The sequence below is a fragment of the Loxodonta africana genome, chromosome 9, assembly GCF_030014295.1.
Source record: "Loxodonta africana isolate mLoxAfr1 chromosome 9, mLoxAfr1.hap2, whole genome shotgun sequence".
NCBI classification, from domain to species: Eukaryota; Metazoa; Chordata; class Mammalia; order Proboscidea; family Elephantidae; genus Loxodonta; species Loxodonta africana.
In genome coordinates this window covers 62,419,179-62,442,638 of record NC_087350.1, presented here as the reverse complement: position 1 = coordinate 62,442,638, position 23,460 = coordinate 62,419,179, and the positions used below count along the sequence as shown (strand labels likewise).

The 23,460-nt window shown below is 42.5% G+C and overlaps 1 protein-coding gene across 1 annotated transcript in view; it reads right to left on the bottom strand.

The window, feature by feature from the left end:
* Positions 1 to 8,897: 8,897 nt before the first annotated feature.
* The window catches only part of TNFSF8 (TNF superfamily member 8), a 30,531-nt gene continuing 15,968 nt past the window's right edge, over positions 8,898 to 23,460 (bottom strand). Inside the window, exons 3-4 of the mRNA XM_003407783.4 lie at positions 13,808 to 13,879; positions 8,898 to 10,691 (exon numbers count right to left, since the gene is read on the bottom strand). Coding sequence (XP_003407831.1) covers positions 10,294 to 10,691; positions 13,808 to 13,879 — 470 coding nt within the window. The 3' untranslated portion in view covers positions 8,898 to 10,293. The remainder of the gene's footprint in view (positions 10,692 to 13,807; positions 13,880 to 23,460) is intronic.

Sequence of the window (23,460 nt, the reverse complement as noted above, 5' to 3'; positions counted from 1 at the left end):
GATTTTTAGATGTCTTTCGTTTGATTCTCATGCACTGTAAAGTTTGACTTAAACTCTCCAGACTTAGTATTTTCACCTACAAAAAGTATTAGAATAGCATACAGCTATACATTTTTTTTTTTTTATACATAGGGGTGAGGTCCCTGGGTGGTGCAAATGGTTAATGTGCTTGGCTGCTCACCAAAAGTTTGGAGGTTCGAGTCCAGCCAGAGGCCTGTCAGAAGAAAAGCCTGGTGATTCACTTAAAAAAAAGTCAGCTATTGACATTTGACAAAGTCCAACACCCATTCCTGATAAAAACTCTCGATAAAATAGGTATAGAAGGGAAATTCCTCAACATAATAAAGGGCATCTACACAAAACCAACAGCCAACATCATTCTTAATGGAGAGAGGCTGAAAACATTTCCCTTGAGAACTGGAACAAGACAAGGATGCCCTTTAATGCTAGAGCATTAAGGCAAGAAAAAGAAATAAAGGGCATCCAAACTGGTAATGAAAAAGTAGAACTGTCCCTATTTGAGGATGGCATGATACTATACATAGAAAACTCAAAAGACTCCGTGAGAAAACTACCGGCACGGATGGAAAGATTCAGCAGAGTAGCAGCATATAAAGTAAACATTTAAACCATAATTAACGACACACAAACTCCAGAAGATAAGCTAGATAACTGGGATCTTCTAAAAATTAAACACTTAGACTCATCAAAAGATTTCACCAAAAGGGTAAAAAGAGAACCTATAGACTGGAAAAAAAATTTTTGCCTATGACAAATCTGACAAAGGTCTAATCTCTAAAATCTACAGGAAAATCCAACACCTCTACAACAAAATGACAAATAACCCAATTAAAAAATGGGCAAAGGAAATGACCAGCCACTTCACTGAAGAAGATATTCAAGCTGCTAACAGACACATGAGGAAATGCTCACCATCACTAGCCATTAGAAAAATGCAAATCAAAGCCACAATGAGATACCATCTCACTCCAGCATTACTGACACAAATCAAAAAAACAGAAAATAGCAAATGTTGGCGAGGCTGTGGGGAGATTGGAACTCTTAAGCACTGATGGGAATGCAAAATGATATAACCATTTTAGAAAACGATATAGTCCTTCCTTGTTTTTAGTTGCTGTCGAGTCAGTTCTGACTCGTAGTGGCCCTGTGTTACAATGGAACAAAACACTGCCTGGTCCTGGGCCATCCTCACAGTCGTTGTTATGCTTGAGCCCACTGTTGCAGCCACTGTGTCAATCCATCTCATTGAGGGTCTTCCTCTTTGTCACTGACCCTCTACTTTATCAAGCACGATGTTCTTCTCCAGGGACTGATCCGTCCTGATATGTCCAAAGTATGTGAGATGTAGTCTCACCATTCTTACTTTCAAGGAGCATTCTGACTGTATTTCTTCCAAGACAGATTTGTTTGTTCTCCTGGTTGTCGTATATTCAATATTCTTCACCAACACCACAATTCAGAGGCGTCAATTCTTCTTCGGTCTTCCTTATTCATCGTCTAGCTTTCACATGCGCGTGAAATGATTGCAAATACCATGGCTTTGTTTGGGTCAGGTGCACCGTAGTCTTCAAGGTGACGTCTTTGTATTCAACACCTTAAAGAGGTGTTTTGCGGCACATTTGCCTAATGCAACATGTCTTTTGATTTCTTGATTGCTGCTTCCATGAGTGTTGATTGTGGATCCAAGTAAAATGAAATCTTGCCACTTTTCTCTGTTTATCATCACTTTTCTCTGTTTATCATCATGTTGCTTATTGGTCCGGTTGTGAGGATTTTCATTTTCCTTATATTGAGGTGAGCTTCCTTGGAAAGCTAGAAATAGACATACCATATGATCCAGCAATTCCACTCCTAGGAATATATCCTAGAAGAATAAGAGCTGTCACACAAATAGACATATGCACACCCATGTTCATCGCAGCATTGTTCACAATGGCAAAAAGATGGAAACAACCTAGATACCCATCAACAGATGAGCGGATAAACAAACTATGGTACATACACACAATGTAGTACTACACAACGATAAAGAACAATGATGAATCTGCAAAGCATCTCATGACATGGATAAATCTGGAGGCCATTATTCTGAGTCAAATGAGTGAAACACAAAAGGACAAATATTGTATGAGACCAGTACAAAAAAAAACACATGAAAAGTTTTACGTACAAAAAGAAACAATCTTTGATGGTTACAAGGGAGGGGAGGGATGGGGATGGAAAAACACTAAATAGACAGTAGATAAGTTGTAACTTCCGTGAAGGGTAATACAGTACACAATAGTGGGGAAGCCAGCTCATCTTGTCCAAGGCAAGGTCATGGCAACTCCATAGACACATCCAAACTTCCTGAGGGACCAAATTACTGGGCTGAGGGCTGTGAGGACCATGGTCTTGGGGAACATCTAGCTTTGGTGAGTAGCACCTAGGGTCTTAAAAGCTTGTGAATGGCCATCTAAGACACTCCACTGGTCTCGCCCCATCTGGAGCAAGGTAGAATGAAGAAAACCAAAGACACGAGGGAAAGATTAGTCCAAAGGACTAATGGACCACAAGTACCACAGCCTCCACCAGACTGAGTCCAGCACAAACAGATGGTGTCTGGCTACCACCACCGACTGGTCTGATACGGATCACAATAGAGGATCCCAGACAGAGCTGGAGAATAATGTAGAACAAAATTCTAACTCACAAAAAAAGACCAGACTTACTGGCCTGACAGAGACTGGAGAAACCCTGAGGGTATGGCTCCTGGAAACCCTTTTAGCTCAGTAATGAAATCACTTCTGAAGTTCACTCTTCAGCCAAAGATTAGATAGGCCCATAAAACACAAAATGAGACTAAAGGGGCACACCAGCCCAGGAGCAAGGACCAAAAGGCAGGAGGAGACGGGAGAGCTGGTAATAGGGAACCCAAAGTCGAGAAGGGGAGAGTGCTGGCATGTTGTGAGGTTTGTAACCAATGTCGCAAAACAATGTGTACTAATTGTTTAATGAGAAGCTGGTTTATTCTGTAAATCTTCATCTAGAGTACAATAAAAAAGTAATAATAACAAACAAAGGGACATATGGTATATTTATTAAATGGAATATTGCATAGTGATTAAAAATAATGAAATATATCTACATGTATAAAATAAAAGAAAAACTACTCTTTAAAAAAAATCAGCCATCGAAAACACTATGGAGCACAGTTCTATTCTGATATACATGGAGTCACCATGAGTTGGAGTCAACTCTATGGTAACTGGGCCATGGTAGTGGGTTCACAGGGGTAGGAAGAAATTTATATGGTGGCTATACTATGACTGACTCATAGAAGGAATTCAGCAACGTAAGTGAAAGTTTGATTTTCCCCCTTCTAAATTCTCAGATGACACAATTGAATTCTGTTTTCTGAAAATTTCTAAGAAAAATGATGACTTTCAATTTGCATTTCCATATCTGGTGAGGAGTTTTATTCCTTGTTTTTTTCTGGATTTGAGAGCTTTTCCCTTATCATGGGTCTGTGTTTCAAGTTTCTGCCTTGGGCTGGAGTGCGGGGACTCAGTGCTGAATAAGATCCATCTGGTTCCTGTTTTCAGGGGGTAGCAAGGATTTAAACAATCCTGTTTTCAGGGAGTTTGGGTATTGCAGAAGATGTATTGAGGGAACTAGTAAAATTTCATGCAACTCAGGATGGAAGAAGCCTAGAAAAAGAAAGCAGGTAATTAGGTGAGGTCAGAAGGGTCAGGGAAGACTTCTTTGAGGAGGTGACATTTAAATGGCAAGCAGACAATGATTGGAGTTAACCAAGCAAAAGAGAGGGAAATGAGTATTCCAGGCAGGAGGAAGAACATCTGCAAAGACCTGGTGAATGCAGAAGGTTTGAGGGATTGAAAAAAGTTCAATGTGATTTGAGCATAGAGCACGGGAAGCGCACGTAGGTGGGCAGATGAAGCTAGGCAGAGACAGAATCTAGATGGAAAGGGATCTGGTTTCAATAGCTGAGAGTTTGTATTTGTAGTGACTGGAGCCTGGAATGTAGGTTTAGAAAAACTGGGGCTTGAAACCCAGCTCTATCAACCATTGCTTGGGTGATGTTGGCTATGTTACCCAATGTCTTTGAGTCTCAACGTCCTTGTCTGCAGCACGGGGAAAATAATGTCTACCTCCCAGAGGTATTCTGAGGAGTAAATGAGTGAGGATATGAAAAGTGCATAACATGTAAGACCTTGACAAACTATCATTATTATTATCAATCCCGACAATAATAGAAGGTTATTATTGCCGTATGGAGATGGGATTTGTAAGGAGCAAGACAGGAGGCAAGGATTTGGGTTAGGAGGTGATTAGGGTAGTGCAAGTAAGATGATGGGGCTGGGGCTAGAGAACTGGCTGAATCGAAGAGATGTTGATTTGGTGGGGAATGGAAAAGAAGGGGCATGAGAAATTGAGACAGCTCTTGAGATTTGGAACACAGTAATAATGGTAAGCTTGGGTGAGCATTTTGAAGTCAATTTTGCACCTGTTCAGACTGGGGTGTGTATCCATCAGGGATCAGTTTCAGAGAACAGACTGCTCTAGCTTGTTTAACAGGAAGCAATTCATCCTGGAAATTAAGTGGCTTATATAACTGTCAAGAGGACTGAGGGAACAGAAACCAGGTTGAGCTCTTAGGGATGTTCAGGAGCAATCTCTAAAGCCACTCGTAGGAACCGGGCTGCCATAGTAACTGCTGTCTCTTCAGCGCTCTTGCAATCAGAAAGCTGCCTCCTGGAGAACACAACATCACTGTTGTGAACAGGAAACGACCACAATCAGGAAGCCGCTACTGCTGCTAGTTCTAGAACTTACGTGCGTCTGCTACAGACCACGTCAGCAGGATGGCTGCCCACTCCCCACCCCGACTCTGCTACAACTACCAAGCTAGTATCTGAACACTGGAACCTCTGCAAAGCAGCTGCAGAAAAACCAAACGCCTCCACAGCTCTGCTTGCTTGCTGAATGGACAAACATTCCAGAGTCTTGTCCATATCAGACTGAACTATGTCAGAGTCCAAGCTGCATGGGAGTAAGGGAAAGTATATTTTTAGCTTTCCAACTTCCAGAGTAGGAGACGGCACACTAGAACAGTGTTTTACAAACTGTGGGTCATGACTCAGAACATCATAAAATCGATTCAGGTAGACGCAACAAGAAATTCTTTTCTTAGTTACAGATGGTAAGGGTATTGCTTCATGAAAGGTTTGTTTTCGGTGAACGCGTGCATGCATTCGTGTTTGTGTGTGTGCGTGCATGCATGTGCACGCATCCTTGCTTGTGAAGTAAAATGTTTTTTCCTTTGGGTCATGGTGAAAGAACTTTGAAAACCACTGCATTAGAAGGAGGAGTGAAAGCTACTCTGTGAGAAGTGAGTGGCCTCAAGAGAGAGCTATGGGTAGATCCCAGCGGCTGCTGAATATATGGAGTTGGGTTTTAGGCGCAAAATCAAGGCTGGGGATACATAGATTTTGAAGTCACCTGCAGAAAGATGGCATTTGAAACAATGGGAGTGGATTAAGTCATCCAGGAAAACTGTGGAGTGGGAAGAAATCTGGAACCAATCCTGAGGAACATAGACATTTGAGCTTACATTTGAGTTTAGGGAAGAAATTTCCTTTTGGGGTTGTGGCTATCCCTTCAATCTGGGATTTCTTGTTTACCCCCCCAGGAAGCAGGCCCAGAGTGCTTTGGAAAGGTGTGTTTCAAACCCAAACATGCTGAGTGGGGCTGGTTTTGCAGCAGGCTGGCAGAGCCATAGTGCATACCACGCTGGGTTGTAAGCCGGCACCTTGCATGGGGCCTGGCAGCACACTGGTACTCAGAACATGCCAGTTAAATGACTGCACAGAGCAGAGAGGTACGTAGAACAAATGGAAGAGCTCTTCAGATTCCAAAGACTAAATAAACTCCAGCTCATGAGCTGTGACCACAGACAGATCTAGAAACTCACTAGTTATGGCTAACTCACTAGCTTTGGGGCACAGTTTATAATTTTCAAGGAGTATTTTTGTTACACAGAAAAATGACAGCAAGGGTGGGGTCTGTACAAGAAGATGTGCTTACTGCAGCTTTGTGTGTAATAGTGAAAATCCTGGAAGCAAACTGAATGTTCATCAGTAGAAGAATGGACAAACTGTGGTTCATCTAAACAAGGAAAGAAATATTCTATAGCGGTTAAATGAATGAGCCAGATCTACTTGTATCAATCTGGATAAACAGAAAAAATTAGTATTAAGTGAAAAAAACCAAGTCACAAAATGTTATGTAAAGTATGGTATTATTTATTGGAATTAAAAAAATTATACTATATATTCTTATGGGGAAACAAGTTCAAAGTTATGCCAGTGAAGGGAACATACAAACTTAAGGGCAATGACTACTTCTAGGGGGAAAGGGGGTGGTAGGGAAACAGATGGAGGAGTGGTACTTTAACTGTATCTGTATTATTTTATTTTAAAAGAAATAGAAGCAAATATGGCAAAATAATAGTTGTTAAATAAGCTGGTATGGCATGGGAAAAATAATATTGTCTGTTCTTTTCATAATTAAAAATAAATACAAGCATATATAAAGTTTGCAAGACCCAGAGCAAGAGGTTCACCTGACCCAGGTTAAGCAGATGGACTGTAAAACAACTACTAGGAGAAAGTATATATACGCTCAAATACACACACACACACACACACACGTGTGTGTGTGTGTATATATATATACACACACACACGTATATACTTATACATCCATCTATACACACACACATATAGGACTGCCCCATAGGGTTTCCAAGGAGCAGCTGGTGGATTTGAACTGCTGATCTTTAGGTTAGCAGCCAAGCTCTTAACCACTGTGCTACCAGGGCTCTGCACACATATATGTACATACGTACACACGTAAACATATGCATGTACATATGCAAAATCTCAAATTAGACAAGCTTTTAATTTTTGTCTGGAAAAAATAATGGCTTTGTCATATATTTCTCCAGTTTCTGAGAGACAGAGATTTTATACAGTGGGACCCTAACCCTTCTTCTCTGATTTGATCACAATACTGACTCTATATGGGATTGAGGTGGGTTGGGGGGAGGGAGGAGTAGAGGAAATCCTTGAATGCTGGGGACTGCTTCATTGTATGGCTGGCCTATGGAATTACAGGAAGGCCACAGGAGGAGAGCAATAGCGCACGGTGGGAAATAATGGGGAGGACTCAGGAAGCAGGGTTACTAATCACAAGTGAGGACTCGGACAAGTCTCTGCCCCCTATCGGGCTTCCATTCAAACATTGGCATAAGTACTCTCTCAGGATCTTTCCAGAGAAGACACTGGCTGACTTCTCGATTCTTTTAACTTGAGGGTTTTGTTCCCCAGTGCCAGAATAAACTCATTGCCATTGAGTTGATTCCAACTCATAGTGACCCTATAGGAGAGAGTAGAACTGCCCCATAGTGTTTCCAAGGCTGTAAATCTTTATGACAGCAGACTGCTACATCTTTCTCCCATGGAGCTGCTGATGGGCTCGAACCACTAACCTTTCAGTTAGCAGCCAAGCACTTAATGTCTGTGCAGCCAGGGCTCCTAAGTGCCAGAGTAATCAGTGGTGTTCCAGCAATTCTGGAAGGTTCCCTCGTTGGGTAAATTCTGCCCAACTTCCCTCAGCACTTCCTCCGCTTATTGCTGTTTATATGAAACCCTCAGGGGTTACTGGGCCATTTTATGAACCACCTTTGTGTGATTAGGGGTTCAGAGAAAGAATTGGATAGAAGAGTTACAGGAGGCACCAGCAGGTGTGGGTGATGGGGAGATTAAGTGCAGAAAAAGTTACTGAATATGGAGAAAGAAAGCTATGTTAATTTTCCAAAGGCAAGGATACACTTAGACTACATTGATTTGTTATTTTTCATTAACTCACACATCTCCTTCCTCTACAAGTTCTGCATGTATTCTGTGTGTGAGGGGCAAAGAGTCTGCGAGTTCAATTTGAGCTTTTATCAAAGAGGCATATGTTTCAGGTAGCCCAGGTTCCTAGTTAGAAAATGATTTATTTTACTTGCAGAGATGGTGTCAATTACTCAGAACAATTCCAGGGGCTGGTTAACCTACAGGCATGACAGAATTTTGTTTTAAATTTCTTGATTGTCTACTCCATAGGTACTTATTGTTTGAGTTATTAATGATTGTTCTCTTTTACTTTTTTGTCTCGCTACAGGTTGATTTTAACTACTGTGTCCCTTGTGTCTTCAACTGTTGGCTTTTGGAGCATTTCTTGACAGAGACTGAGATTAGGGACTGGAGCCCTGGTGGCGCAGCAGTTGAGAGCTACGCCTGCTAACCAAAAGGTTGGCAGTTTGAATCCACCAGCCACTCCTTGGAAACCCTATGGAGCAGTTCTACCCTGCCTTATAGGGTTGCTATGAGCTATGAGTCAGAAGAAAACCCTGGTGGTGTAGTGGTTAAGAGCTATAGCTGCTAACCAAAAGGCCGGCAGTTCGAATCCACCAGGCACTCCTTGGAAACCCTATGGGGCAGTTCTACTCTGTCCTAGAGAGACTCGCTATGAGTCGGACTCGAGGGCGATGGGTTTTTATGAGTCAGAACTGACTGGATGACAATGTTTTGTTTTTCTTTTTAACAGTGCAAAAGTCAGGTACCTCTGCTCAGAGGAAGCTTGGTGAGAAGGAAAAATGTAATCTTTCTGGAATTAAATTGTGAGATGGTAGAAAATTTGCTTTTGATTATATAAACTTACATTTTGTGCACCTTTTCAAGAATGCATGAGTTGGTTTAAGCAAGTTTCCATTTTCCTACACGGAGTATGACTCTAGCCAGATGTCCCCTCCTTCTCTAATTGTTGAGTCCCCAAAACCAGCCTTTTTTTTTTTTTCTTTTTTAACACCACGTACCACTTGGCTTGCTAATTCAACACCTCTCCAAATGCTCGCTCCTGTCAGAGCATCTACTCACGGAAAGCATTGAAAACAATGTAGATTTTACGGAATATTTCATGGAGGAGACCAAGGAGAAGGTGAACACTGTACACCGCTCAGCAAATAACTTACACATTTCTCTTCAACATTTTTATTCTCCCAAGTCCATCTTATCTGTACCACCATGGCTAGGTTTTTCTTTCTTTCTTTTAAATCTTTTCTAGCCTTTCTTGGACAAACTTTCCTGGATTTCTATTCCCTTTCTTTCTCTCTTCTCTCCTTCTTGAGAAAAAATGCAAGTTTCACTCTATTCTTTTGCATGGAAGTTAGGGGGTCTGTTTTTGTCTTTTCTTACTGAAGCATAACCTCAGGGACTTTCACACCAACTCAAATGGTTTGTCAAAGTCTTTTTTTTTTTTTTTTCCCCAGACAGATAAGGTGCTTCTCCAAAGATGACGGACAGCTGCAAAGGCTGACGCAGCTAGAGAAATCTCACAGCGACTCAAATCAGTAGAGGAGGTTGCCATTGCTCAGAAGTTCTCATCATTTCCAGCCCTTTTCTGACAGGACAGCAGTACCGTCTGCTGTCCACTTATTGTCAGTCTTAACTGGAATGGAGTCAGGCCTGGTTGGATGGTTTTCCAAATACCCCGATGATCTTTTAGATTCTGGATTTTCAGATGGTCAGTTCGGCAGTTCTTTCTGTTACATATTTTTGGATCCTGTGGTTCCTACATTTCTGTATTTCTTATATTTCTGCAAGGCACCCTGCACCTTGTTCCCATACTCTGAGTCTGTTGAAGCACAGTGCAGCCCGATGCCACTAGTACCATCAGCTTTGTATGGGTGTGGGGGCCTTTCTTTGGTTGGGGGCTTCCATAACACTGTGTGGAATCTCAGCTCATAGGCCTGTAATAAGAAAGTCTGGTCTTCTGAGATGGAAGAGACCTTGGAGAAGATCAAATCTAGCCCCCTCATTTTTCAGACGTGGGTTTTGAGTTCCAGGGAGGTGAAGGAATGGCCCAAGATCATACAGTGAGTTAGTGGTAGGGCTGGGTATATACCCATCCCTTCAGATTCCCAGGTGGGGCTCTGTCCCCCATACCATATTACTTCCCTGCCTTTTCTCTGAAAGATACTTCACTTAAAACTCATTTTAACCCTGGAGCTGTATCTTCCCAAGAGAAAGAAGGAGAAGAATTCTATTTAATACTCTTTGTGGCTTCAGTCTTGGTCTAAAGTTTTCTTTTTTGTCCAAGTGTTTGGGTGGATGAAGTACTGTAAGGTGGAGAGTTTCTCTCTTCCTGAAGGCCAGGAAAAGCTGTTCAGTCTGAACTACTGTACAAGAAGATGGACAACACATTTTCAAGAGGGAAGGTATCTGTATCCACAAACTCGAATTTATCCACCCTGACTGATACGGTGGTGTTGACCTGAAGGTGCTCCAGCAAGAATTGTGAGAGATTCTGGTATATATTTTTGGTTTTCACTCCAGACTCACACACTGTCACCAATGCCTGCTTTTTGACCACCTCATTGACGAGAAGCTCCAACTTCAGGTCGATAGAATTTTCTGGGCATTGAGGCACGTGAAATTGCAGTTGGCAAATGATGAAGTACAAACCTGGGAACTGGATCACCAGATTCCCGTCTTTATACTTGACTCCGTCAACAATGCCATCTGCATTCCAAGACAACTTGGTTTGCTTTATATGTTTTGACACTGGGAAAAGAAGTACAAAAAACAGAATTATTGAGCAAGTTTCAAGCATAGGGTGGAAAATTTTAAAGTCTTTATTCAGAATTTCTCGTTTAAGAACCATGTTTTCTACAGCGTTGCCTGCCGTTCTAACCACCTGGAGTATTTTCCATGTTACTGTCTCCGGGTTCTACTTATTATTCAAGGTCTACGTACAAAAGACCCCTTCCTCTAATGCTCAAAGCTGAACTGTCAGAACATCCAAAAAAAAAAAAAAAAAAAAAAAAGCCTTTTCCACTTAATACTTGTTTTATTATTATTCTTTCCTTTTCAGAGTATAAGCTCCTGGGCTGCATTCCCTACAAGGTCTGGACTATCATGTTCATTGATCCGATGAATCAATGAGCATTTGGCGGAGAACTAAGATTTGGTTTTAGAGCACTAGAGATAGAACATTCCATACTTTTCAATTAATAACCAAATGAGGTATCAAGAGGTCCAGGAGAATCTCAGTCTGTTGACTTTCAAACTCATTGTCTAATTTTTTTTTTGTATGTACCATAATTTATTTAATCTGTTTCCTATTCATGTAGATTTTTCCAGGATTTTTTTTTCTAAATTCTATTTATTTACTTTTGTTGTTATTGAGAACATACACAGCAAAACATACACCAATTCAACAGTTTCTACATGTACAGTGACATTGATTACATTCTTTGAGTTGTGCAACCATTCTTACCTACCTTTTCTGAGTTGTTCCTCCCTTGTTAACATAAACTCAGTGCCCCCTAAGGTTCCTATTTAATCTTCCAAGTTGCTGTTGTCAATTTGATCCCATATAGATAGTTCTTAAAATGCTCAAGGCAGACCTTTTTTACTTGTTCAGCTAAACTATTGTTTGGTTTTAAGATGACTTCAGGGAATATTTCTGGTTTAAGGTTTAAAGATTATCTCAGGGCAGTAGTTTCAGGAGTTCATCAACCCTCCATGGCTCCACAAAGTCCATGAAAATTTGGAATTTTGTTCTGCATTTTTCCGCTTTTGATCAGGATTCTTTTATGGAATCTTGGATCAAAATGTTCATTAATAGTATCCAGGCACCACTCAGTTCTTCTGGTCTCAAGGCAAAGGAGGCATTTGTTATGGAGGCAATTAGCCACACATTCCACATCCTCCTCCTCCTATTCCTGACTCTCCTTCTTCCTCTGTTGCTCTAGGTGAACAGAGATCAATCAGTGTACCTTGAAAGGCCACTTGCAAGCTTTTAAGGCCCCAGGCGCTATACATCGAACCAGGAGGTAGAACAGAAGCACTAAACACATTATTAGGTCAATTAACTGGGATGTCCCATGAAACCATGACCCTGAACCTCCAAATCAAGGAAACAAATTCCATGAGGTGCTTGGTTGTACATAAGCAGCCTCAGCAGCTGTTTTTTTCTGTCATTGTTGTAAATATCACACAACTTTTGCCCGTTGAACTTTTTATAGGTGTACAACTTATGGACAGCAATTACAAAAATCAGCTATGAAAACTTATCCTTAATCAATGCAATTTTTCCATCACTGTTAATCCAGCTTTTCCCTTCCGCCCTTCCTTTGGTAACCACTAATAAACTATGGTCTCTATACACTTGCCTTTTCTTGTATTTTTATATAAGAGAGATCATACAATATTTGTCCTTTTGTGATTAGCTTATTTCACTTAGCATAATGTCTTCCAGCTCCATCAATACTTCATTTCTCCTACTGGCTGAATAGTATTCCACTATATGTATGAACCACATTTTGTTTATCCAGTCTTCTGTTGATGGACAGTTAGGTTGTTTTCACTTTTTGGCTCTTGTGAATAGTGTTGTAGCGAACATTTGGTGTAAGAGCCTCCTTAAGTATCTGCTTTCAAGTCTGTTGGGTATATACCTAGGAGTGGAATTGCTGGGTCATAAAAAAAAAAAAAATTTTTTTTTTTTTTAAGGTAGTTCTGGAGCCCTGGTGGCATAGTGGTTAAGAGTTCTTCTGCTAAATAAAAGATCAGCAGTTCGACTCCTTGGAAACTCTATTGGGCAGTTCTACCCTGTGTGTAGGGTCTCTATGAGTCAGAATTGACTCAATGGCAACGAGTTATGGTAGTTCTATTTTTAATTTTTTGAGGACATTTTCTGAATTTTTTAATGTCTTCCTTTCTTTGAAAGGGCAGCCAAGCAAAATTGTGTAGGTTCTTCATATGTACATTAAGGGCTTTGGCCATCTGGGATTTACAGAAAAGCAGAGAATCAGCAAATCCTCTAAGCCATGTTCATGCCAGAAACTAAGTCTCTCTGAGTCATAAGGAGTGAACATCAGCACTCACTAGTAAGGATCCTTTCAGAACTGAGATGATGGTATGTTAGTTTTGATTGGCTCCATGCTTTCCCTTTAAACTCTGATACAATTTAATTGAAAAGGGTAAGAAGTAATCTAACTGCAAAATTGAATTTTTCAAATGCACAGAATGGCTGTTCTGTTCAGAGAATCTTGGCCATCTCCTCCATACCTCATTCTTTCACAGTGTAAGTACCACTTATTGTTCTGTTTTTAAGGGGCCTCTTACCTGAAGCATGCTGCAATATGCAAATAGGTACTGTGCCACCATGTTCATTAAGTTGTCAATCTGGTGTAAAAGCAATTTTGTGGCTCCCTTGTGGATAACTCCATGGAGGCGGAGATTAAAAGCCTGCTTCCTTTGCATTTGGAAAAGTACTGTGCACTTGACTCTAACTGGTAGGGGGCTGAATAGAGAGGGGTGGTGGTGGGAGCCAGATGGGATAAAAATGCCAGCAGGGGCAAGGTGGGCAACAGGAATGAATGAATGGGGCTGAGGAAGGTGGAGCCTTGTAGCTTTGGAGAGAGACACTCTCCCTTTTAACCTTAAGGTATTTACATTTAGACTGTGTGTGTGTGTGTGTGTGTGTATAAATATATACACACATATATACATGTATATGTATATATGTATGTGTGTATTATGCAAGAGAAACAAAACACATCCACAGGTCACATTTGACTATGGGCCTCTTCTTGTGACTCCTGGCTTAGGAGTTTTAGAAAGGCTGCAGGAAGTGGTGTTCCTATGGTCAGGGAGCCCTATATTTAGTTACTGACCTTGGAGGTAGGCCCATGACTTCTTGAATGGAGCCCTTTTCAGGATACATAAAATGTTCTCCGAACAATTTCCTAAAAATAAAGAGATCACACATTAAATGTCTTTTGCTGCTCAGGGAGCTGACCCTTTGATAGAGAGAATTATTATTCTGTTTCCATTTTGGAAGCAAAGGGAAAACCTCTTTATTTTTCATTTTTGCCATCAACTTCCTTAGGGTTTCTTTTAACTGATTGATTAAACTTGGGTTTTGAGAGAAGAGAAAGTCAGGGAAGAAAATGAATATGACCGGAGTTACTATAGTGTACCTGGTTCCGTTCTTGTCACTTGGCATACTTCACCTCACTTAATCTTCACAGCAACTCCGTGAGAGAGGCATAACTAAGCCCATTTTACAGATGGAAAGAAACTGAGGACTAGAGAGGATAAGCAAATTGTTCCATGCCACTCAGCCAGGCAGTAGCAGTCAGAATGGTGATATTGATGGTAATTACCACTGTCCTTCCTTGAAAGCCTAGTGTCTGAGCACTTCTGCATATACCAGTAGCCTAATTCTCAGAATAACCTTCTACAACAGAGTGATCGTCATTTCTGATGCTTAGACAAATGATGGGTTTAAAGTCAAAAAGCAACTTGGTGGGAATACGAGGATTAATCCCCTTGTCTGATTCCAGGGGCCAGGTTTCCTCCACTACGGCCATTTTGCTAGACAGTGGAGAGGAACATGTCCTTTTGCTCAATTTCAAAAGGAAAGAGGATTAAAGAGATCTCAGCAGGAAGCCTGCTATCTGAAGTGTCCTTGGCAGAAGAAAAGACAATGTTTATGCCATTATGGCATTTAAGAAATAAAAATGCTTTTAATATATTTGCAGGCGAGTGTCACTTAGATTTTTATTATTATAGCAACTGTTTTGTGTGCAAAGGCCCAAGTGATCCATTTCCTGAAATGACTCAGGAATTCAACTGATTCAGGCAAGTCTCTTCTCTTTGGGCTTTGGTTCCCCAATCTAAGAAACTGGGAGCTTATGTACTGACAATGACGTCTTTTCAATGATGTCACCAGAAATGGCCATTTGTTACCATCCATCAGCGATCAGACTGCCATAGGCCATTCAACTGAAGCAGCCACGCCTGCTGTGTTTGCTCACTGGACCCCTGAACGGTAGCTGTCGGGCTCAGAACCTTCCCCATTGCCTTCTCTGCCAGGGCCTGAGAAAGTCCCTCCTGGCCTTCCTCACAGCTCCAGGTTTGGGGTTGGAGGTGGGGTGGGGGTAGGGGAGATCTTGGAAAGGTTGAAATTTAAATGAAGAGTTTTCTCAGCTGTCTGAACAAGATCACTGCTAGAGGCACCCCCAGCAGAAGCAGGGGCAGACATTTTCATCCTTACCTGCCCTCTACCTGTAGAGAGGCTGTGGTCCAAAGCTTCCCTTGGTGATGAGGGCTGATGGGCCAGATGCCATTCTCTTGATCCTATCTGTCATGGTTAGTCTATGTGTCAACTTGGCTAGGCTGTAAACCAAACAACCTATTGCTGGGGAGTCAATTACGACTCAGCAACCCTATAGTATGGAGTAGAACTGCCCCATAGGGTTTCTGATGCTGTAAATCTTTGAGGAAGCAGACTCACATCTTTCTCCTGCGGAGTAACTGGTGGGTTTGAACTGCTGACCTCTTGGTTAGCAGCTGAGTGCTGAACCAGTGCTCCACTAGGGCTCGCTAGAGTACCCGGTTATTAAATGAACACTAATGTAAAAAAACATTAGTGTTCATGTAGGTTGCTATAAATTGGAATTGACTCGATGGCAGTGGGTTTAATCTAGGTGTTGGTGTGAAGGCATTTTGTAGATGTGGTTAACGACTACCGTCATTTTGAATTTAAGTAGAGAGGGCTACCCTGGAAAAAGCAGATGGGCCTCATACAATCAGTTGAAGGTCTTAAGAGTAAAAACAAGTTTCTTAGGTAAGGAGAAATTCTGCCTCTAGATTGCAGCATAAAATCATGCCTGAGTTTCTAGCCTGTCAGCCTGTCCTACAAATTTCAGGCTTGCCAGCTTCTATAATCACATGAGCCAATTCTTTAAAATAAATCTTCCTCTCTCTCTCTTTCTCTCTCTGTCTATACGGGTAGTCCCTGACTTAAGACATATTCAAGTTACAACGAACTGCACTTAAGACCATCAGCTTCCCCCGCCGCCCCGTGTGACTTATCGTTAGTAATATATACTACGTACAATGTTGCAGAATGTAATTTGCTGATGTTATCATTCTCATGCCAACCCCAAAGACAAACAAAGGTCAGATTTATAAAGATACTGATAATGAAAAGCAATAATAAACTAAAAATAAAAAATGAGGTATTTGACTTACATCAGAATTGATTTACAAAGAAGTTGTTGGAATGGAACCCTTTTGCAAGTCAAGGACTACCTGTATATATATATACACACACATATACATATGTATATACACACACACATATGAAATTTGTAGGGCTGGCTGGCAGGCTGGAAACTCAGGCAGGATTTTATGCTGCAGTCTAGATGCAGATTTTTTTCTTCCCTGGGAAACTCATTTTTGCTCTTAAGGCCTTCATCTGATTGGGTGAGGCCCACCCACATATTCCAGGGTAAGCTTCTTTACTTAAAGTCACCTCCCTTCTGCTCTTGTACTATGTTCCAGTGATGCTGATGCTGATACTAACAGTAATAGTTGTGATAGTAATAACAATAATAGCTAATACTTATTGAGTACTTATTTTCTAGGTATTGTGCTAAACCCAGAAACCCTGGTGGCATAGTGGTTAAGTGCTACAGCTGCTAACCAAAAGTTTGGCAGTTCGAATCCATAGGTGCTCCTTGGAAACCCTGTGGGGCAGTTCTACTCTCTCTTATAGGGCCACTATGAGTCGGAATCGGCTTGATGGCAATGGGTTTGGTGCTAAACCCCGGTAGTATAGTGGTTAAGAGCTATGGCTGCTAACCAAAAGGTCGGCAGTTTGAATCTACCAGGCTCTCCTTGGAAACCGTACAAAGCAGTTCTACTCTGTTCTATAGGGTCGCTATGAATCGGGATCGACTCAGCGGCAATGGGTTTGGTTTTTTTTTTTTTTTTTTTTGATGCTAAGTACATTGCATGCATTGTTTCATTTAATTCTCAAAACCTCCCCATGAAACAAGTAATATTATGATTTCTATTTTGAATGTAAAGATGCCAAGGTGTTAAAAGATTAAGTGACTTGTTCAGTTTGCACAGCTTGTCAGTGGTGGCATGGAGATTCAGACCCAGGCTGTCTGACTGATACCCAAGCAGATTTTTGACCACGCTTCCAGAGTTTGGGGGCTTGCAGTACCCCAAGCACTGTGCTGATTTTTCATTCCTCCTTAGCTTCTGCTATTCCCTCTGCCTGGAATCCCCATTTCACCTATCAAGCTATTCATCATTTAAAACATAGCCTGGCAGTTATCTTCCCTGAGAAACCTTCTCTGGCCCTGCCCTATTTTCTATTTGCCTCCTCCATTAGACCCTCAGGGCACAGACTGCTATCTACGTGGCCCCACTGCCCAGCCCAGGGCCTGGATGGTCTGTAAGTGTTCATTGATTGAGTCATCTAGTTCATTTCTCTTGTTTCCGTCTGTGGATGCCAGGTAAGTACTCAGGGCACAAGTGAGGGGCATGGGGGATACATGGCTTGCCTTGCCTCTCGGGGTTGGAATAACAAAGGGCCTCATTCTCATATTGACTTTGCAAGTTAGGTTAGATGGGTAGATAAGATGGGTACCCTGGGCTGAGGCCAGCACAGCCTGCCAAGACCAGGCTCTGCTCGTCGGCCAAAGGCTTCTCACACCATGCCACTGTTGGTGACATCTAAGTCAAGTGAGCTTCTGTAAACAGGTGGCTACAGCAAGACAAGTCCAGGCTTGTTGCCTCTCATACATGCAGGCTCTTTTGTTTTTTCCCATTTGGTCTTAGCACATTTAGTGGGGTGACTTCATTTGTAATTCTGAGAAACCCAAGGATGGAAAAAAACAAAACAACTCCCCTCCCTGAAAAAAAAAAAAAAACCTACATTGAAGCATTTGCATTTTCCTGAAGTCAAATGGCAAGCGTATTTTAATTTTTTTCTTAAAAGATCTTTTCAGATGGCTTCAAGCTAAAGGAAAAACCCTTCTCGGCAGCCCTTTTTAAGAGTGACGTTGCTGGAGTTGGTTCAGAGAGGGGACTGGGAACCGGAACACTGGAGGAGCAGTTGAAGGGTGATAGGGCTGTTTAGCTTGGAAAAAACCTGGAGAAGGGCACATTTGTCATCCTTTAAGGTTTGACACGACTGTCATCAGAAAGACAATGCTGTCTGCTCTATAGGGCCCGAGCACAGATGCTCCAAGTGGAAGTTTAGGAAGATAAACTTGCCTAATGGCTATCACTTCTCTCATCCCCATTTCTTGGATGAGGCAACGGGGAAATGGAACAACTAAGTCAACAGAGCTGGCCGCTCAAATAAGATCTGACCGGTGAGTGCTGTTCAAAGGTGGGGTGGCCTGATTTCATGGGTCATCATCTGTGTGGCTTAAATCTCCTTATCACCTTGATACAACTTTCTTTTATGGTTATGGAGACAGGAAGAAGTGACTTGTAAATAGGCGGTGCTACGTGGAGCTGGAATCCTGTAATGCCCCTGGAATTTTGAATGCTGGGAGCATAGGGAGGAAAATGTACTCCTGCCTTAGTCATTTTTCTGCTGAGTGTGCTTGGGGGACTTGCAGGGCTCGGTTTGAAGAACATGATACTTGGGTGGGGGATAAGGAGAATCATTTGCAAAGAGTGGCCGAGTTGATGGCCTGGGAGTTCGAATCCTAGAATTATCCCTCTCCGGGCTTCAGTGTCCCTTTCTGGATGAAGAACAGTGTGGATTTGATGATCAAGAAGGGTCCTCTGACTTCTTCTAGCAGGATGTGTAAACTCAGCTGTCCACTGCCAGACCTGCTATAGGGGAAATTTTAGCCCCAGCTCCAACTGTCTACATTTTGTGGGCACATTGTTCTACCCAGGTAGGAGACTGTGTCTTCACACACTGAGATTTCCAGACAACTGAAGTGGTGGAATAGAATGCTTTCACTCTGGGGACTAGCTGACTTATGAACAGTCTGATTCCATAAGGATTTGCTTGGTTCATAGAAATTGAAGTTCTCTGAGAGATTACTTGGTCCAAATTTGGCAAACACATAACACATGTGCTTCTCAATGTGACCCCCATGGCAGACTTGTCCTAGGTCAAGGTCATCCAGTGAGTTAGTGACAGAAGCAGATCCAGAGCTCAGGACTTCTTAATCCTTCACTGGGGCATTCTATCTTTCATACAACTCAAGCACCCTGTGAATTCCACTGAGGACCAAAGCCTTTAGATGAGTGAGATTTGTAAGTAGTCTTCCCAAATTTTGGCCTTTTCTAGAAGGATCATAATCCTTTCTTGGGCTTTGTTGGAAGCCTGGAGAAAAGGACATATCAGTATGCCCCTCCTGGTCAATTGCACAGAGGCGATAGGGAGAGAGAGGTTGCTAAAGGTGGTTTGTTGAAAGGATCATGTTCTAGAAGGTCAACATTACAGAAAACTTAAGGCTGGACCTCACCTTGAGATATCAAAATGTTAAACCTTGAAGGGCCCTTAGAGTCATGTTAACTAAGACTCTAATTTTATAAGCAGGGAGACTGACCCCAGAGACTGAACCACAGTTGCAGAGCTGGGTCCAGAACCGGTGCTCAGTCCTCTGTCTTTTAGTCTTTCCTTGGAGCAAGGAGGGTTAAATACAAGAGGTGGGTTTCCAGTTACCATAGACACCGGAACTGAAAACTGATGAGAGAGCTGGAGGTGCTAGGAAAACAAGCCCTAATGAGCCTTCTGGTCTCCCTCTTGCAGGAAAAATGCCAGTAGATGACTTCACGCCCATGTGCTGAACTCTGCCAAATCACAAGTTAGGGGCAATTGGGCTTCCATAAACACACAACAATGTGCAAGGTAGCTCTGCAAGGGCAAAGTCAATCACTCCAATCATCCGGACCAGATGTTATGTGGTCTGAGTGCCAAGTACCTTCCAGCTCTACAGCAGCTTTGATGGTAGGACAATTCAGACACAGTGCACCTTGAAAAGAGCATCTGGGTTATGGTCGAGGCTTTTATCCTTGGGTCTGTTACTTCTTACGGGACCTCAGTTACTGCATCTGTGAAGTGGGGATAGTAACACTTATTCCAAATGTAAGGATGTTGTGAAGATGCAATGAGATTATGGATGTTAAGTGGCCAGTGCAGTCCCTGGCTTAGAGGAGATACTTGGAAAATTGTAGCTCATTGCTCTCTTACTTCCCTTTTCCTTGTTAGAGTGGCACAGTTTAGCAATGCTCCTAACTAAGCAGAGCGATCTGGTTGATGAAATGCTCATTAAAACAAAGCTCATGGCATTATCTGATGGACTGGAGTTTCCTAAGTGGTTGCAGCCATCCGATGCTTTCAGGAAAGTGTTCATAATCCTCCTTCCATCTGTTGAAACATTTTTATCCTTTCAAGGAAAGGATTATCTTAATGACTGGATCTCCCCTCTCCTGGCTTCTTAGTTCCATCCTTCTGATAGAATATGTAGTTAACACAACAGTGACATCTAGGGGAGAGTCTCTCCATTCTCAGTAGAATTTGAGATCAAAGTGTATCCCTTAACTTTAAGGGTCGATTCAAACACAGGGGTGTACGGAGGATAACCGGCACCCAGGGGTAGTCTCTAAATTGCATTTCTCCCCCAAAATTTCAAGATGAATAGACGTTGGCAGCTGTGATGAAAAAGAGAAGTCCAGCATTCCTGCAGCTGAGTGCAACTTCCTGCAGAGCCTGCATCCTGGGTGGTGATCGGGGTCGTGGTGGCGTGGTGGCTGTGGTGGCGGTGGCGGCGGCGGTGGTGGTGTGGGCAGTGGGGAGAGCAGTGCCTCTGGGCTGGTGAATCATCATGGTAGACAGGAAAGCCACAGCAGCAGAGAGCAGCACCAAAATATGGTTGAAGCGGGCACGGATTTTCTGGAGCAGCTCAAGTCCTGCATAGTTTGGTCTTGGATGTATCTCTGGACCATGTGGTGTCACTCCCTCTGACAGTGTCAGTGTCACTTGGTGTGGTCTGCACCCACCTGTATCCCCCTAGTGATACCATGTCATTCCACACCTCATCTGGTGCCCTTGGACTTGTGCCCCTGGGCAAGGGCCACCCCCCATGCGTCTGTTCAAATGGTTTCAATTTGACCATTTCCTTGATGCCACTAGGTCAACTAGTGATGGAGACGTGAACTCCAGAATTGGTCTTTTGTCAAACAAAGGACAACTTGGTGACCCTGGATTTACAAAGAGCGTTTAGGGAATACCCACTCCAGTATGAAGCACGTAGAAGTTGATTAGTAAATACAAATTGAGATCAAGTTGGAATTTGTTTCAATTCTCTGAAGGTTCCTTTGGAGTTTTGTGTCTTTTCAATACTGGTGGGAGAAAGATGTGGCAGTCTGCTTCCATAGAGATTTACAGCCTTGGAAACCCTATAGGGTCGCTATGAGTAGGAATTGACTTGATGGCAGCAGGGGTTTCAATACTGACCTGTTGGAATTAACTTATACCAAATGCAGGTTGAATTGCCATTATTGGGGGATATTTAAGAAGCAGTTTTAAAGTGTGTAATTTAAAAGGAAAGATGAGTCTGGTGTCATATGGGAAACTCTGCTAACATTTTAAATAACTTTTTGAAAATATCTCCTAAGCTATTCTCGATGCAGGAGTATGGTGGCACATTTAGAAAGCTGGGCTTGGGAATCAGACAGACGGGTTCAAATCACACCTCTGCCACTTACTAGCTGTGTGGCCTTGCACTTGTCACTCAGCCTCTTTGAGTTGTCCTTCCCCCTTTTCAATAATAATATGTACTTTGACGGGTTGCTGGGAGAATTAAATGAGATAATGCGTAACAAGAAGCCTGGTGTCTACCACATAAAATATACTAAATAACGGTTGGCTCGTATTCCCTGGTCCAGAGTTTGCACTGCTTGGATTAGGAATTTAAGCCAACACATGTGGAGTCCAGAGAGTTGACTGAAATAAACAATTAAACTAGTTCGAGGATTAGGCCAACCTTCCTTTCCTTCCTTCCTCCTTTCTTTCTTTTTCTTTCCCCAGAGCATTTGAAATGTGGGGACCTCTTAGATTGTCTCTGAATTCAGAGACTTGTGACCTGCCTGTGCTAAATTCAAGTATAAAATTTCACACACATCTCAGCCCTCCAAATGTTTTGCTTTCTTTTTCTTTTCTCTCTTTTCCTCTCCTCCCTTCTCTTCTCCTTTCCTCCCCTCTCCTCTCTGTGGCAAGGGTGGGGCGCTTAGGTGAAGATGGCTTTCGCACTCTGGATGCCTCCTCGTAACCCGATTTCATCTTATTCCTAGAGGCTCATTTTCTAGTTTATTTCTTATAGAGAGATCCTGCGTTCTCTCAGCTCTGACGAAAGAGAAAGACAGTGAGTTTAAGGGTGGGTTTTGAACGATGTACGTGTGTTCAAAGTAAATAGAGTACAGGTAGGCCTGTACCTACCTGAAAAGCAATTTACGCCCTGAGTAGGAGCACTCCCCCTTACTAGAGCTGGGCAATCTAGATACAAATCAGCCCACCTGATAGAAGCGAGGTCTCTGCTAGTTTTCTGTCTTTCTAAGGGAAGGAGGAGGGGGGCTGCTGCTCTTCCTCATTCCTCTCCTGTCACCAATATGGTACCTGGGGGGGACTTTGACCACTGGAATCATAGCCATGAAACATCACGAGAGCTGGGGATTGGTGAATATCCAGTCTATGTAGCTTAGTTGCTTTACCTTCAATGGCCGCTTCTATTGTTTCTATGGGAATCGGTTCACCAGGTAAGATTAGCAACTCAACCTCACTTGGCCTCCTCTGATGGCTATATATATATATATTTTTTTTTTTTAAGTAGGAGGATGAGAGAGAGGAAAAAAGCCTGCCAAGTTACATAAGAATTACAAAATCCTGGAATGGTAAAATGGTTGGAGAATCCTAAGATATTGGTTTGATTCATGGAATGTTATACTCATAGCAAAATCCATGCCAGGGCTAGGTCATCTGGCTTGCCCCCGCCTTTTCCTTCATGTTAGAAATGGGAAACCAAAGACACTGAGAGAGAAAGTACATTGCTTCAAGTCCCTGAGGCCCACGACTGGAATGCAGGTGAGCTTCAAATTCCAGTCCAGTTCTCTGCCTTTGGGACCATGCCTTCAACTGGAGACTGAATTCAAGGGAGGGTGAGAAACACGCTGACAGGGCTGTCAGGACCCACACACGGCATATCTACTGTTTCAACTTCCTCGGGGCCTCTAGGGTGAGGGCAGTAGTGGGTCAGTGGAAGAATTCTCACCTTTTGTGAAGGAGATGTGGGTTTGATTCCCAGCCAATATGCCTCATGCACAACCACCGTCTGCCTGTTAGTGGAGGCTGCATGTTTTTATGATGCTGAACAGGTTTCAGAGGAATTTCCAGACTAGGAGGACAGGCTAGAAGAAAGGCCTGGGGACCTGCTTCCAAAAATCAGCCAGTGAGAACCCTCTGGGTCACAACAGCCCAATCCCTTCGTGCATGGGTTTG